Below are 16,449 nucleotides of genomic sequence, written 5' to 3'. Positions count from 1 at the left end.
AGAGAAAGGAGAGAGAGGAGAGAGAGGTAGAGTTCATTTAGCTAAATACTAGATGCCCATATAGAATCTGTAAATTGCTCTACCAAGTTGCTGGAAATACATGCCATTCAACTTGTCTCCCAAAGCCTAAAAAAATTCTAGATTACAAAGAAATATGTATTAGGGGAACTAAGTGGTGGTAGTGATGGTGTATTAGTTTGGAGAAAACTTGGAAAGAAGATGGAGCTGGGACATCTCAGGGATGTTTCAGATCCAGTCTTTCCACTGGGGTACACAGGCACAAACCCAAACAAGATTTAAAGAGTTTGCATATTCTAAGAAGCTCTATCCCCAAGCGGCAATATTTCGAATATGCTTTTTTTTTCTTTAAAAGGAAACTTATAGTGGGGGGCGGACAGAGAGGGTGGGGAGGTGTTGGAAAAGGAAAAGCCAAAAAACAAAACAATTAATGTGTTTTAATTTACAAAACCTGCTGCCCCACTGAAAAAGTAAGAGCCAAACTAGTATTGAGCTGCAATTTCAAGCTGCAAAAATTATAGGTGGAACAAAAGTGATTTTCAGAGTTTGGAATGTTCCTAAAAAAGAAAATATCTGACCTATCTAAGGAGGAAGTGGGTAAGCATGCAGTGCTTCAAATCTCTTTCACAGTCAATTCTACTAAGGAGAAATGTGATTTATTTGGATCATTTAAAAAGGATGTTAAGCATTAGAGAATTAGACTAACTGAATTACCTAGCTGACAAGAAAATAACTCCACATGGTCTTAGTCTTGCTTTTTTCTCAGGTTTCTGATAGATATAATTCACTCTGAAGTCGGTCTTCCTTGACAAAAACATTAAAGAACTCAAGCTGAAAATAGGTGGCATACAGGCAATGTAAAACACACATAAACACAACTAATGAAGCTGTTTAAAAAGCAAAATCTACTTTTTGCTACAGTTCCACAGTTGTTTCTTCCCTAGTTCTTACTGTGCATCTAAAACACTTCCTTGAATCATCAAATGCCTTGTCTGCTCTAAGCACATTCTCCTTTATAGTCATTTAGTGGTGGAAAGTTGCAGATCATTGAGCTGTAAAAATTATTTTGTATCTTTAAGATTGGGGAAAGAGGATTTATCTTCTCAGTGAACAGAGAGTAGTACATAAAATGGCATTCTCAAAAATGTAAAAATTAATCTTAAATATTAAAAAATAGTGAGGACTACAACAAAGTTCTGTTTAAACCATGACAGAAAATAACCCTGGTAGGTGCTTCATAATTGGCATTAGCAAGCAAGCTCTGTTGTAAACTACAGAGCATTCCAAACCAGAGCTAACATTTCCAGAATCTGATTCCTGAAGACTACTTAATGGTTGCACAGGGGATGAAAATCACATACTTAAAATAAATAAAAAGGTCATCCTTGGCTGGGCGTGGTGGCTCATGCCTGTAATCCCAGCACTTTGGGAGGCCGAGGTGGGCGGATCATGAGGTCAGGAGTTTGAGACCAGCCTGGCCAACATGGTGAAATCCCATCTCTACTAAAAATACAAAAATTAGCAGGGTGTGGTGGTTTATTATTAGGCGGGCGCCTGTAATCCCAGCTACTCGGGAGGCTGAGGCAAGAGCATCACTTGAACCCGGGAGGGAGAGGTTGTGGTGAGCTGAGATCATGCCACTGCACTTCATCCTGGGCAATAAGAGCAAGACTCCATCTCAAAAAAAAAAAAAAAAAAAAAAAAAAAAAAAAAAAAAAAGGCATCCCCAAACCAAGAATTTGAGTAACTAGAAAAGTGTGAAGGGAATAGAAAAGATATTACACACCTGCTTTCTCCCTAGTTCTACAATAGCACACATCTGCAGCATGACATCTCAAATTCCTTTTATTCAAACATTTACTGGACGCAAGGCATTACAAGGGATATAAAGATGCCTGGCAATGAGGGGACCACATAGATAAGAATGAAGCTTTGCAAACTAGCTGGAGAAATAAAACATGAATGCGAAACCATACAGAATATACTAAAGCAAAAAAGGGAAGCTCTGAAGGGAAGAACCTCCCTCTGGCTGAAAGAATGAAGAGAAGCTTCAAAAAGGTGGTAGTGTGGAATTATAAAAAGCAAAAATGGGGGAAGGCCATTTCTCAAATAGCATGAACAAAAGCGGAGAAAGCATGGAAGAATGAAAAGGCCAATTAGACTGGAACACAGGGTTGATATGTATTTTTAAAAAATACTCATACAAAATAAGTTTGCAAAGGCAGTCTTTAATTTTTTAATTTCCCCTTCATAAAAACCTGGAGGTTTCTTAGATTAAGCTTTCTAAGAATACTAATAACTATGTCAATTATGTTTCATTAGTATGGTTTCAACCTTGGATACACAATGGAATCAACCATCTGTGTGTGGGGGTTGCAGAGAGTAGCGCTTTAAAAAGTACTCGCCCCCAGAGATGGTAATTTAATTGTTCTGGGGTGTAGCCTGGGCATCAGAATTTTGAAAAGCTTCCCCAATTGATTCTAATGTACAGCCAAGGTTGAAAACACATCCGTTAGAGAATCAGTTATTTAGAGTCAGACAAGATTTCATCTGCTCAGAAATGACTTTGGAACTTGTGAATAAAAAGGAAGTCAGGATTTGAGCAGAGAGGCCGGGCGCGGTGGCTCACACCTGTAATCCCAGCACTTTGGGAGGCTGAGGCGGGTTGATCACCTGAGGTCAGGAGTTCAAGACCAGCCTGACCAATATGGTGAAACCTGTCTCTACTAAAAATACAAAAATTAGCTGGGCCTGGTGATGGGAACCTGTAGTCCCAGCTGAGATAGGAGAATTGCTTAAACCCGGGAGGCAGAAGTTGCAGTGAGCCGAGATTATGCCATTGCACTATAGCCTGGGCGACAGAGCAAGACTCCAACTCAAAAAAAAAAAAAATTGAGCAGAGAGGAAAAGCCATGGAAAGGATTCTGCGAAAAATGTTTCCTTTGTCCTGATACTCTGAGGTGGTTTTCGACTTTCTGATGGACTTACCCCCTCTCCCCGCAACTTATTCTCCCCTCTTCTGGCTAGGCTTATAATCCAAGATTGAAAGAGACAGAATTCTTTATGGACCTGCTTGGCACAGAACAGCAAGAAAGAAAAACACATTGGAAAGGAAACAGCAGTTTTGCTAAATTCAATAAAAGGCATTGAGAAAAGAGATTCATGGGTAGTGTTTAGACCAAAGGAAAGAAAGCACATTCATAGCCCTTATTTTCTTAGATTTCATTCTTTTTATCTTTGAATGATATATGAATATTATCTTAGCTGGAAAGGATCTGAAAGTACTGTCCCCCAGTGCTGCTTGTCAATTTTATTCAAAATCATGAAGAACTGAAAAGCAATCCTGACATTCCTTTGTTTATGTTCAGTATATCAGGTACAACTCAGCTAGAAACATGAACTCTGATCTGACACAAAGACAGGGTCCAAAAGATATCAGAGACACAGCCAGGGATACAAAGGTTCACCTAATTGTGCTATGTTCAGAGAGCAAAGGGAAAGGACAATTTCAATACTGTACATGTTTTCTAACTAGCAAGACTACAGCTTATCCAGACTATTCAGCAACTTTCCTCTTAACTGAAAAAGATTCTAATGGAGATTATCCTACTCTCTGAAACCATGGCAAGGTGACAGCATGATGATGGGTGTGAGTGACTAATAGGGAGATGTCAGCAGGAATGGAAGCGAATTACCCAGTGAGTGGCCTCTCCTATCTACAAGTGACAAACAAGAGGAAGGAGATATTCATCAAGAAAAAAGAAAGCTAGAAAGTGAACAACTACACCAGAAAGTTGTTGTATGTCAGCCTGAACTAGACAGTAACCATTTCAGTTCAGTTGGACACTATTTGTTTAAAGAAAAAAATTCACTTTGTTCTTCAGGCTGGGCTCTAACTCCTGGGCTCAAGCGATTCTCCCACCTCAGCCTCACGAAGTGCTGGGATTACAGGTATGAATCATTGCATCCAGCCTGAGATTATTGGGAGTCAGGTTCATCTGTCTGGATATACTCTAAGCCCATACTTATCAGGTAGGGTACAAAATCAATCAAACTAGAACTTGTAAAACTCAGAGTGATATCTGTTATCCAGTGAGCTGGTAGGAGACAGGAGGGAAAAGGAACAGGAGTGCAGGGTATGGCTTTGATCCTGATCTTACATGTCCAGATACTGTGTTTTAAGTGTCTCTTGGAGGTATCCACTCACTGTTGTTCCCAGGATTGCCTTACTGAGGCTGCCATTTTCTCCATGAAGAAAATGATGTCAATTATAGGTCAACTAAATCAGATACAGAAAGAAGGGGAAAAGATGGCAACTTCAGGAAAAGAATATTTCAAATACTGAGAATTGAACAGTCTGTATTAAAAGTCTGTAACTGATACCTAAATCCAAATTTTCTGCTAGTGGTGTAGCTCCCCCAGTCTCCAATCACAGTAGTCCCCCATAATTGTTGTGGTCATTAAATGGCACTGAGAATAATACTAACATTTGTCTACTGCCAAAGAGTGGTCACTTTACTACATCTGAAGTAATGCTGAGTGGAACTTGGTTCATGTTAAACTACACAATAATGTGTCGTTGCACAATAATGTTCAGCAACCGGACAGAAAACAGGGGTTTTACGGTGACTTATTGTAACTTATGGGCTAAAGGGATTTCGGCATGGTTATATGAGCTCTGCAGAGCCAGGTAGAGCCAAAAGTCGCAGACCTGAGCCTGCATACAGGCTCAGTTCAGCTATAGATAACAAAAGGAAATGCCCTCGTCCAATGGCAATGTGCTATTACAGCAGAAGTACAGAGGAAGGACTCAAGATTGAAGTTATATAAGGGAATAAATCTGCCTGACTCCAAGAAAAGAAAATTTGAAAAGGAATTCTTAAATTTTATAAAGGAATATCATCTGAGATAACCACTGAGTGGACTGGAAAAAAAAAATCCCACAAATTATCATAATGACTGATCTGGGTTAGCCCCTTTGACCTATGTCTGGCCAGTCCAAAGTACATCTATTTGCTTCTAAAACTGTGGAGCTGTCTAGGTATCTGAAGACATTCTCTTAACTGCAGGTGTATATCTTAAGCTCAGACATTTCTATGCTCCTGTTTAGAGCTAGTGTCTCTTTTATTTAATGTTTTCTAGAACTTACTGAATTGAAGGGAATCTAAAGAATGCTCCAAGCCATATAGCTTACCAATAGCTCTATTATTCAGGAGTCAACAGAATGGTGCAAAAATAGTATACAATGATTCCCATCACAAACAATAAAACTTACTATTGTCAAAATCCTATTGGTATCAAAACCATCAGTGTGTGTCTCTCTAACAGAGCTTAAATTTTAGATGGCACACAGTATCTTGTGTTAAAGTAAGGTTTTCAGCTACTAGGCTGCAGATTTTAATATGATCTTCAAAAAGCTATTCAAGGATGGGCATAATGGCTCACACTTGTAATCCCAGCCCTCAGGGAAGCTGAGGCAAGTGGATTGCCTGAGCCCCGGAGCTCAAGACCAGCCTGAATAACATGGCAAAACCATGACTACAAAAAATACAAAAATTAGCTGGGTGTAGTGGTGGGTGCCTGTAGACCCAGCTAGTTTGGAGGCTGTGGTAGGAGGATCACCTGGGCCCAGGGAGGTCAAAGCTGCAGTATGTCGTGATAGTGCCACTGCTTTCTAGCCTGGGTGACAGAGATCCTGTCTCAAAAAAAACAACAAAAAAAAGCTATTCCAAAAAGCATCATAAAATATAATTAATCAAACTGTTGGAAAGACTCTGTAACCATGCAAAAGCTAATAAACTGATGGCTGAGAGCAGACTTGATAAGGAATAGCATAAATGCATTGAGATCATATAAAAATCATCAGAAGACTCCATAACCTGAGGAGGGAAAAGGCTTCTATCAGTGGAAAAGTAGGGGAATGTAACAGATTACTTCCTGATGTAAGACAAAAAGTCCTTAGAATGGTCACCATAGGTCTCTTAGGTCAGGCAGAACTCAATGATGAATATAGTAAAAATCAACAAGGGAACCTCTTTATTCTCTCTCACTTTCTTTCACAGCATTTGCTACTTTATCATTTGTCTCCCCTACCCGAATGTAAGCTTCCAAGGACTGTTTCGTAAGGTTGCAAGGACCATTCTATATGCCTAGTATATAGAATAGAGCCTGAATACTAGGCACTCAAATATTTATTTATTGAATGAATGAATGTTTTGTAAATATATAAGCATATTTACGGCTACTGGCAGTAATATACAGACGGCTACTGGCAGTATTTCTTGGGAGACAATTTTGAAGTAAATCATTTTATTAGGGAAAATTATCACCAAAAGGACAAAAGCCTGACAAAATTGTTTACTAACTGGCCTAGAGCACAATATCTGCATCAACATTGCCAACACATATGAATAGAACCAACTGAGGAAAAAAAATGAACACCCATTAGCCATGTATGCAGCATGTGCCTGTAGTCCCAGCTACTTGGGGGGCTGAGGTTGGAGGATCACTTGAGCTCAGGAGTTTGAGGCTGCAGTGAGCTATGATCACACCACTGTACAGTAGCTTGGGTGACAAAGCGAGACCTTGTCTCAAAAAAATGGATAAACAAACATCTCCCAGCCGGGCCAGAACTCATTTTAGGGAGGAAATGTATTATTTGAGTGGTTTTGATAGCAAATTTTCAGAAGAAGAATGCCTGCACATCATTTAACTGCCTTCAAAGTACTACTGTTTTATTATAGCTCACTGGTGAAGAGATGGGAAAAGGAGATTTTTGTGGTTTTACTTAAATGAAAATAAAATGACCAGGTATAGTGGCTCATGCCTGTAAATCCTAACACTTTGGGAGGCTGAGGTGGGAGGACTACTTGAGCCCAGGAGCTCAAGGTTGCAGTGACCCTGTCTTTAAATAAATAAATAAGGATAAGATGAACAATCTGTTCCTCTTGCAAGAAAGGTGCATGAACTTACTTCATTATTCAGTCTCTTTTCTTCATGAATGAATACACTTCTGTAGTCCTTCTCCAACTTTCATGTGACACATTAGCCCAAACTCATATACTCAGGGACCTGGGATGTACACCATCAAGAGGCCCAGGGCAAGCAAGCTGTATTTTTTATCTTAAAGTCATGCAATTTTACATTCTAAGTGGTAACACACCAGTGTATATTCTGTTTACATTATTTACCATCAAGTAAGACTGACACTGCAAGACAATGAGCCATATTTATTCTGCAGCTTCAAATGCACCCTGCACTCTGCTGTGTACTCCAGAGACTGCATTTCCCAGTTTGAGGAGGACCAGTTAGGTGAAACTGTATTCTATTCTACAAGGTGACAATAACAAACAAACTGGAAAACCATAGGACAGTATAAAGTATATAAACTTTGAAGTTTTAAAGAAGTCCTGGGTTCAAATCCCAACTCTGCAACTTACTGTATGACCTTCAGTTTTCTGTAAAATGGGGCCCAATACCAATTATCTTCTTGAGTTGTTCTGAGGATTAGAAATTATAAAAGTTCTAGCACAGACAGGGACTAGCACTCAGAAATTAGTAATTATTCTCAAAACTGCCTGACGCCAGTCTTGACTAAACGTATGCACTGATACAAAGATGGTGGTTATGGAAGCCTCACTGAGAAATTTAACGGGCAACAACTTACAAAGATCTTTCCACATAACACAAACTCTAAAAACTAAGGTTTTAAGTCATTGCAAAGCTCCTCCAAAGGAAGAAAAATAAAGATGCAAAACTAGTATGGATGATGGATTTCCTGTGGGCTAAAAAATCTCAAAACTATTAATAAATAGCTTATGACTTAATAATCTGAAAGGTAAAAACCTGTAAGAAACAGTGGGAAAAACATGGACTGGGGGTCAGGAAAAGGCAGTTTCTCCTCTATTCCATACCACTCAAGCTGGGCACACAGTATATTTCTCCAGGATGAAATCCTTCATCAGCACAGAGAAAGGGCACTTTGGATAATTCTTCCTTTCCATTTTTGATATACACAATAGCACTGTATAAAGAATAATGCACAGCACCTTGGATGAACAAAAGGCTGTAATTTAGCCAAGGCCTCTGCTGACAGACTGGAAGTAAAGGCAAGAAAATAATCGAGATTCAATTACTACTTCAGTGATCCTCGCAGATGTCAGACTCATGAGCACATAACACATACACAAGAGTTATACACATGGGCATCAGGTCACCTCCCACACTACACCAGACCAGAAGGATCTGCACGGTGAGAAAAATCACACTACTCAGAACGAGCAGTTTCTTAGATTAAGTACCAGAGTCATAAAAAAAAAAAAAACAAAAAACTCCACATATATGGCTTCCAAAGGAAACAAAAAAAAGCCCCAATAACTACTTTGCAAGCCTATACCTAACTAGTAAACTGTCACGCTCCACATGTAGAGCAGATCAACTACATAAACTACATTACACTAATTTACTCCATATCAAAGCGATAGTTCAGTTTGTGCTGACAGATGGAATAAACTACCTGTAGAGTACAAGCAAAAGAGAATATGCTGAAATGCGAGCAAAAAATAAGGATGTTTCAGTAAGGAGACTAAAAAGAATAGGTAGAAATCCATTTTTATCCAAGTCTTGAGATGAAGAGGCATTCCATTCAAAGATGACTGCTTTCTTTAAAAAAGCATACAAGAATCAATCACCCAGGGAGCTACAGTATGTTTACTTTCTTTATATCACAGCAATGGCCCACCCTACTCCTCTTTAAAGAATCACAAATGTTGAGAGTCACTATTATTGATGGAGGAAGGCCACAGCTTTCAGGAATGTTGTGGCAAAACATTCCTGACTAGTAATAATAACAAATAAATAATAAATTGATAAGTATGTCCTGACTATGACAGTTCTATTAGGTTGGAGCAAAAGTAATTACTGTTAATGGCAAAAACCACAATTACTTTTGTTCCAACCTAATAAGAAAAGGTCACAACTCACTAAATCTTAACGCTGGCCAAATTTTATGAGTGTGACAGTAAAAGAAGATGAAGTAGAAGAAGATCTAAGGGAAGATCACCAGGCTATGAAAAAGGAAGAATAAAAATATCTTCTCATGAATATCAAGTTTTAAGATAGAAGAATAGAAATGGTTAGACAATCCAAAATATAAAATGCCCTCAATTTTCAGTCTCCAATTATGGCAAGTAAGCAAGGATAAAAAAGACCCTGGGACTGAGCGACCATATCTAAATTGGTTAAATTCAACTTCCAGTCAACTTCTGACACGATGGATAACCTCACAGAATGTCATAACAGAAAAATATTCAGGGGGAAAAGAACAAAGGTAAAGTCAGAGATATCTGTTTTTGTAGGAGGTGCCAAAGAGGATCTTGAGAATATGATTCTTCTGTGGCAGTCACTGTCTTGGCTTAGAAATCAGTCTTTAACATCTCTACCTAACTCCATTTGGAATTTCATTTGGTTTAATGTTCTCAACCCTGGCTGCAAGATTAAAATAACCCAGGTAACTTTTTAAAAATAGCAACGTCTAGGTCCTGCCTCCCAGAGGTGTTGTTTAATTACTCCTGGACTCAAGTATTGATAGTATTTTTTTTCTTTGTAGTTTCAATGGCTAGAGAGCATTTTTTTTTTAAACTGGTAATCATGTGGGACCAACTCTGCAGATAAAGTTGAGAACCATACAGTCATTAGGAACCAGGCAATACTTTGTTAGCAGTACACCACTGACCTCTATGGGTGAGGTTCTGTTAGAAACCCATGATAAAAGTAGTACCAACAGTCTAGTGGCCTGGTTGATAGCCTTCCTGAAATGATCACTGAGCTAACCTAAATGCTGCTTCCCAAACCACCACACAATTCTAACCATGGCCATATTTTAAACAGGGGTTTGGGTTGAATTCTACCACTCCTAGCTACACTATTCTCCCTACAGGGCAAAAGAAAGAGCTTTAACAAAATAATTTAATAAGTTTCTTGCCCTCTGAATTAATTTAAGGGAAAGGAGGAGCCGTCTTTCCAGAAGTCTGTTTACTACTGAAGTCAAGAGAAAAACGGCCAGGCGTGGTGGCTCACGCCTGTAATCCCAGCAATCTGGGAGGCTGAGGGACGTGGGTCACCTGAGTTCAGGAGTTTGAGACCAGCCTGGCCAACATGGTAAAACTCCGTCTCTACTAAAAATACAAAAGATTAGCCGGGCGTGCTGGCAGGCACCTGTAATCCCAGCTACTTGGGAGACTGAGGCAGGAGAATCACTTGAACCTGGGAGGTGAGGTTGCAGTGAACCAAGATCACACCACTGCACTCCAGCCTGGGCAATAAGAGTGAAACTCCACCTCCAAAAAAAAAAGAGAGAGAGAGAGAAAAAAAGGAAAAGGTATCTGAGCATCTAGGTAGCTATAGTTCAAACACTAAACTGAAGTGGTTCACAGTGGTCACAAGATATTCTATGTCCTTACTATGCAAAATGTGGCCCATGGACCAGCAGCTTCAGTGTCACCTTGTTAGAAATGCAGACTCTAGGTCTCACTCCAGACCAACTAAATCATCTCTCGCAGGCTCAGTGTGCTGGCTCACACACCTGTAATCCCAGCACTTTGGGAGGCCAAGGCAGGGGGATTGCTTGAGCCCAGGAGTTCAAGATGAGCCTACGCAACATAGTGAGAACCCATTTCCACAAACTAAACAAAACAAACCCTCTCTTGTACAAAATCTTTAGAGATTCAAGGTATATAATTTATTTTGAGAAGCACTCTGTAAGGCAAGGATGCATTCAAAAAATGGCTTTGAGGATTAATCTCCTCTTTAGGTAATTTGCATAAGAACAATAAAAGCATTTTAAAAGTCCACTGCTGCCTTAGAAACTCATCTTCTTCCACACAGCCAAATTTAGGTCTTCCTTGTGATGTTCTCGAAAAAGGAACCTTGATTCTCTGAGTGAATATATATTTAACCACATACGGATCCAAAGCAAAAATAAGGGCTTTAATTTCTTCTCATCTTGATTTCTGGGATATCTTTCAATCTCAGAATAAGCTGAAGAAAACTGCACTGTAAACAATTTCTGGGGCTATAACACCAAGGATACCATTTTAAATCCCAAAGTCAGGAAATGCTAAAATTTAGAGTTACATAAAAACATAACTGGGCCTATCTAGCAAAGGTTGCATATTTAGAAATCCAATTAGAAAAACAACAACTTTCCCATCCCCAAAAGAATATCCCTCATATAAAAAAAAAAGAAATAGGCCTGTGTGCAACCTTGGCTACTATAATCCAAGCAGGTTCTAACGGCTTTTCCCTTTGATACAATACTTGCAGGAATTCTAATGCAGATGACTGGGCAGCTATGTAAAATATGATGACAAAATCCATTGGTTTTGGAGTTGGCATGAGCTAATACAAAGTCAAATGAAAATAACATGTCTCTTTTTTTCTATGCTTATAGTGGGTCAAGCAGGGTCCTGGGTCTGGCAACATTAAAAGGCAGGGCCTCTTTCTCCCCTCTATCCCTTGAACTTAGTTTGTTTCTCATTCTTAGGTTCAATGAGTCCACCACGTAGTAAGCTTCCCCACCAGGGAATGTAATAAACTTGAAGAGGATGCAATATTTAACTTGTGGTTGAATGTGAACAGAAAAGGAACAGCTATTTCAATTTTATAAGGGATTCTTAGGAGCCTCCATGAATATGTAAATATTTGTCACTCTCCGGAGTCTATAAGGAGGCTATACAGCAATATAAGTAGAATGATCATATGAGGAAGCTATTCTGTTTATATAATCAGTCAGTTTCAATCATTAAAGATATGAATATAAAAGGTATTTGCTTATATTCCCAAGAAAGACAACAGAAGTGCTCATTTGTGTCAATATAAGCTGGAGTCCACAGCTTGGTGAATGTATAAATTCTAGAAACAGTGATTTTTCCATTAGTAAAATGCACAACCCACAGAGATATGACTATAACCCTATTTCCTTAGACTCTCTGCTAGCCAAAAAGTAAATGAACCTCTACTGGCTGGTATAAACCCCAGACATAAAACTGTTCATAAAGTAGAAGAGAAGATGCCAGTATATGCTGCAGAGAGTGCAGTTGTTTTGTGTCTGTCATCTCTGGGAACACATATTTTCATATCTAAGATGTCAGCCCTCCAATGATATTGGTAAATAAATCGTTGTTGGGCATCTTTATAGTCATTGGGTTGACCAAAATCTCTTTTGCAAGGGTCTAGCTAGAAAAGCCTCTCTAATTCCACCACAGTTAAGTACCTACTATGTAGGCAGTCATGTAATAGACTTGTTATTTTTCTGGCCTTCTCTTCACAGATTGATGGTCACCCTTAAAGTTCATTTATCTTGTACAGAAACAAAAAATAATTTTGGTTCCCATTGGTGGCAAATGTTCGCAGGTATTCTGGACTTTGGAGCCTTTTAGTATTAGAATCCTGGAAGCTAATTAAATTGGAAGTATGATAGAATGGAGTAGGTGGGGAAGAAGGGAAAAAAAGAACCAATCAAGCAGCCCTTCCCAACTGTAATAAAGGTACATTTTCCTTAAAAAAAAAAAAAAGGCTGCCTCAAAACCTTTCAGAATTAGGGTATAAGCACATAAAATATTAAAAAGGCAAAGGTTTGAAAGCCTCAAAATAGGATGATTTGTGTGAGGTCACTTTAATGCCGTTCAGGTCAAAAGGAGAATTTATGTGGGCTATCCAGAGTTAAGAGCTAGGAACAATAATAAACTCTGGAAAAGACACTAAACATTAAAATTGCTGAACAATAGGATGGTTAAATGTCAAAAGTTCTATTTAGAGGCAGGACAATGAAATAATCCCATACACTTGCAGACATACCCCATTACCAATGATGAACAGTATTAATTATAATTTTGTCTTACTAAAGACAAAGAATATAATTTTGTCTTACTAAAGACAAAGAATCTTGTCCTTTATCAAAGGACATTACTGCTCATCAAGGAAAGGTCTAGTTCTAAAAAGCTGAATAATTTAAAACTGTCTAGCATATCAAGAACTAAAAATAACCAAAAGAACAAGGGAAGAAAGATGCTTACCAGACTATCTAGTCCTCCTCCTAGGAGATCCACTGCTCCCATCTGCATGGAGGACACCTGTGGCACATTGACTGGGGGACCAAGGTCAAGGTTTAAAAGATCCCCTAGAAGATCACCTTGAGAGGGGATAACCTGAGGCTGTTCCAGGTTTGTTGCAGTGGTAGTGCCAACAGGACTGTCACCTGCATCAGTGCTAAAGTCACATGCACATAAAATGGAGAAAAGAGAAAAGTCAGTTTCACCTAGGACATAACATGGCAACAATAGTTAAACATATAGCTATATTAACTATCAAATACAAAGGGGAAAAACCCTCTGATTTTATAACTATTTGTTTATGTTCATGAAAAGATACTAGCAATTCTTATTTTTATCAAAATACAGTTGCTAAAATGAAAATAAATTATATTATGTAAACCTTGTCAGTCATATAATATAATTGGTCAATTTTCATTAAACATCTATGAGGGAACACTGTACGGAGAATTCTATGGTTCTCTGTAGAAACTGTAAAATATATGGTTCCTGCCCTGAATGGCTCACACAACAACAAAAAAATCAGCATTTACAAAATGACTAAAAAGCAGTTTACTGTGTAACAGCAGAAACACGTATTGTGTGTCTGCATAACTGATAGGCTCTGAGAGAGAAACACAACAAAATCAACGGTGCTGATTCTAAAAGCTTCTCGGAATGGTTTTATGAGGAACTACCAGAAAGAAACCTCCAAAGAGGAAGAGAAGGTTTGTACAAAGGCACAGAAATAAACAATTTGACTTTAGGGGTGGTGAAAAAGTTATATCGGCAGGAGCAGAGTTTGGGATTGGTAAAATTTGGAGGAAGAGAGAATAAGGAAAATAAAACTTTGAAAACTAGTCTGGAGATTTTTTTTTTTTTTTTTTTTTTTTTTTTTTTTTTTTTTTTGAGACGGAGTCTCGCTCTGTCGCCCAGGCTGGAGTGCGGTGGCGTGATCTCGGCTCACTGCAAGCTCCGCCTCCCGGGTTCACGCCATTCTCCTGCCTCAGCCTTCTGAGTAGCTGGGACTACAGGCGCCCGCCACTGCGCCCGGCTAATTTTTTTTGTATTTTTAGTAGAGACGGGGTTTCACTGTGGTCTCGATCTCCTGACCTCGTGATCCGCCCACCTTGGCCTCCCAAAGTGCTGGGATTACAGGCGTGAGCCACCACGCCCGGCCAAGAGTTGATTTTTTATATGATAAGAAATGCAGAATCACTTCTATTTCTTGAACAAAGAACAGAAACTAAAAATAACATTAGAGGATCATTATTCTAGCACCTGTGTGTATAATGGACTGAAGTTAGGAGAATGGACATGAAGATCTGCTAAGAGTAATCTAAATTGCTACTGTAATCAACTATGTATGAAATAATAAAAACTCAACAAGCTATAAAAATAAAAAGAAAAGTGGTGAGTTTCAAGACATGTTAAAAGGACTAGGTAGGAGAAATGATGATCTTTTCAATAAATGGTGCTGGGTTAACTGGATAGCTATATGGGGGAAAAAATGAGCTATGGTTCACAAGGTAAACAAAAATTGAGATAAATCAGACATAAATGTGAAAGGTAAAACCTAGTTGAAAATCTAGAGTAGCATCTTTATAAGCTTGGAGAAGATAATGGTTTCAACAAAAAGCAGTAGCCACAAAAGAAAAAAAGTAATAAACTGGACTTCATTAAAATTAAGAACATGTCTTCCAATGACACCATTAAGAGATTGGGAAAAGATACTCTCTACAAACTGAGAGAAGATATTCACAACACATATAACTAACAAAGGACTTGCATCCAAATTATACAAGGAATTCCTACAAACCATTAAAAAAAAGACAAATCATTAAAAACAGGCAAGTTGCAAAAGAGGATACAGTAACATGAAAATGTGCTTAGCGACTTTACTCATCAGGAAAATGCAAATTAAAACCATAACAAGACACCACTATACACTCACCAGAATGGCTAAAACTAAAACTAAACTACCAAGCATTGCTGACAACGTAGATCACCTGGAACTCATACAGTGCTAGAAGGAGTATACACTGGTACAACTGCTTTGGAAAATTGGCAGTGTCTCCTACAGCTAATTAGAAACCTATTCTATGATCCAGCAATTCTACTCCTAGGTATATGCCCAAGAGAAATATGTACGTAAGTCTACCAAAAGACAAATACAAGAATATTCATAGCAGCCACAAACTGGAAGCAACCCAAGGGTGCAATAGAAGATATAGATGGTGTATTCATGGAATGGAATATTACACACCGATAAAAAGGAGCAAACTACTAAAAACACAGATTAACCTCACATTATGTTGACCGAAAGACACAAGACACAGAAGAGTAAAAACTGTAGGTTCCATTTATATCACACTCAGGAACAGACAAAATGAATCTATAGTGATAGAAATCAGAACAGTGGTAATCTCTGGAGTGTGCACACTGACAGTAAAGGAACATGAGGAACCTTCTAGGGTGCTGAAAGTATTCTATATGTGATCAGGGTAGTGATTATATGAGTGTATACATATGTAAAAATTCATTGAGCACTAAATGCTAAGATTAGTGAACTAATCTATTACTAACAGATTGGACTAATCTATTACCTAATAGAAGCAATAATGTTAATATAAGTAACATGAAGATATTCTCCACTGCATAAGCTTACATCAGACCGGAATAATCCACTGACAGCCTAATATTAATAAACAATATAATAAGCACCCTATTATTTATACTGTTAATCCAACACAGGTATGCCCTAAGGAAAGATTACAAAAAGTAAAAGGAACTCAGCAAATCTTACCCAGCTTGTTTACCAAAAACATCACCTCTAGCATTACAAGTATTAGAGGCACTGCCTGCCCAGTGACATATGTTCAACGGCCGTGGTATCCTGACCGTGCAAAGGTCAGGCAATAACCTTAATGCTAAGGTTATTATAAATTAGACGTCAATTTAAAAAGTAAAATTCCCACCAAGAAAATTCCAGGCTCAGAGGGCTTCACTGTGAATTCCTCCAAACATTTAAGGAAAAAGTAAAGCCGATCTTATATAAACTCTAAACGAGACCAGAGAATGGCAGTTGAGAAAATCTGAAAGTAGGTTAGCCTGCTTATTGGATGATATTAAGTAATTATGTCCAATTTTGTTAGGCTTGATAACATTGTAATTTCAAGTCTTTATCTATTAAAGATACCAAGTACAGTACTTATGGGTGAAAAGATACGAAGTCTGGGATTGGATTTAAAATATTTGAGCCACCTCAAAAACAACTGTAGGGGCAATAAATAAAATAAGATTGGCAAGATACTGATAACTGCTAAAGCTGAGTGATGGGTAT

At 38.4% G+C, this 16,449-nt stretch overlaps 1 protein-coding gene across 11 annotated transcripts in view; it reads right to left on the bottom strand.

Annotated features, from left to right (window-relative positions):
• The window catches only part of AP2B1 (adaptor related protein complex 2 subunit beta 1), a 142,204-nt gene that overhangs the window by 53,357 nt on the left and 72,398 nt on the right, over positions 1 to 16,449 (bottom strand). For all 11 annotated transcript variants that reach the window (XM_055258827.2, XM_055258832.2, XM_063628561.1 and 8 more), the window contains one exon: positions 13,092 to 13,284. In XM_055258827.2, the coding sequence (XP_055114802.1) occupies positions 13,092 to 13,284 (193 nt within the window). The remainder of the gene's footprint in view (positions 1 to 13,091; positions 13,285 to 16,449) is intronic.

The sequence above is a fragment of the Symphalangus syndactylus genome, chromosome 20 (assembly GCF_028878055.3).
Source record: "Symphalangus syndactylus isolate Jambi chromosome 20, NHGRI_mSymSyn1-v2.1_pri, whole genome shotgun sequence".
Taxonomy (NCBI): Eukaryota; Metazoa; Chordata; class Mammalia; order Primates; family Hylobatidae; genus Symphalangus; species Symphalangus syndactylus.
The sequence above is the reverse complement of the archived record's forward strand: the minus strand, read 5'-3'. Positions and strand labels throughout refer to the sequence as shown.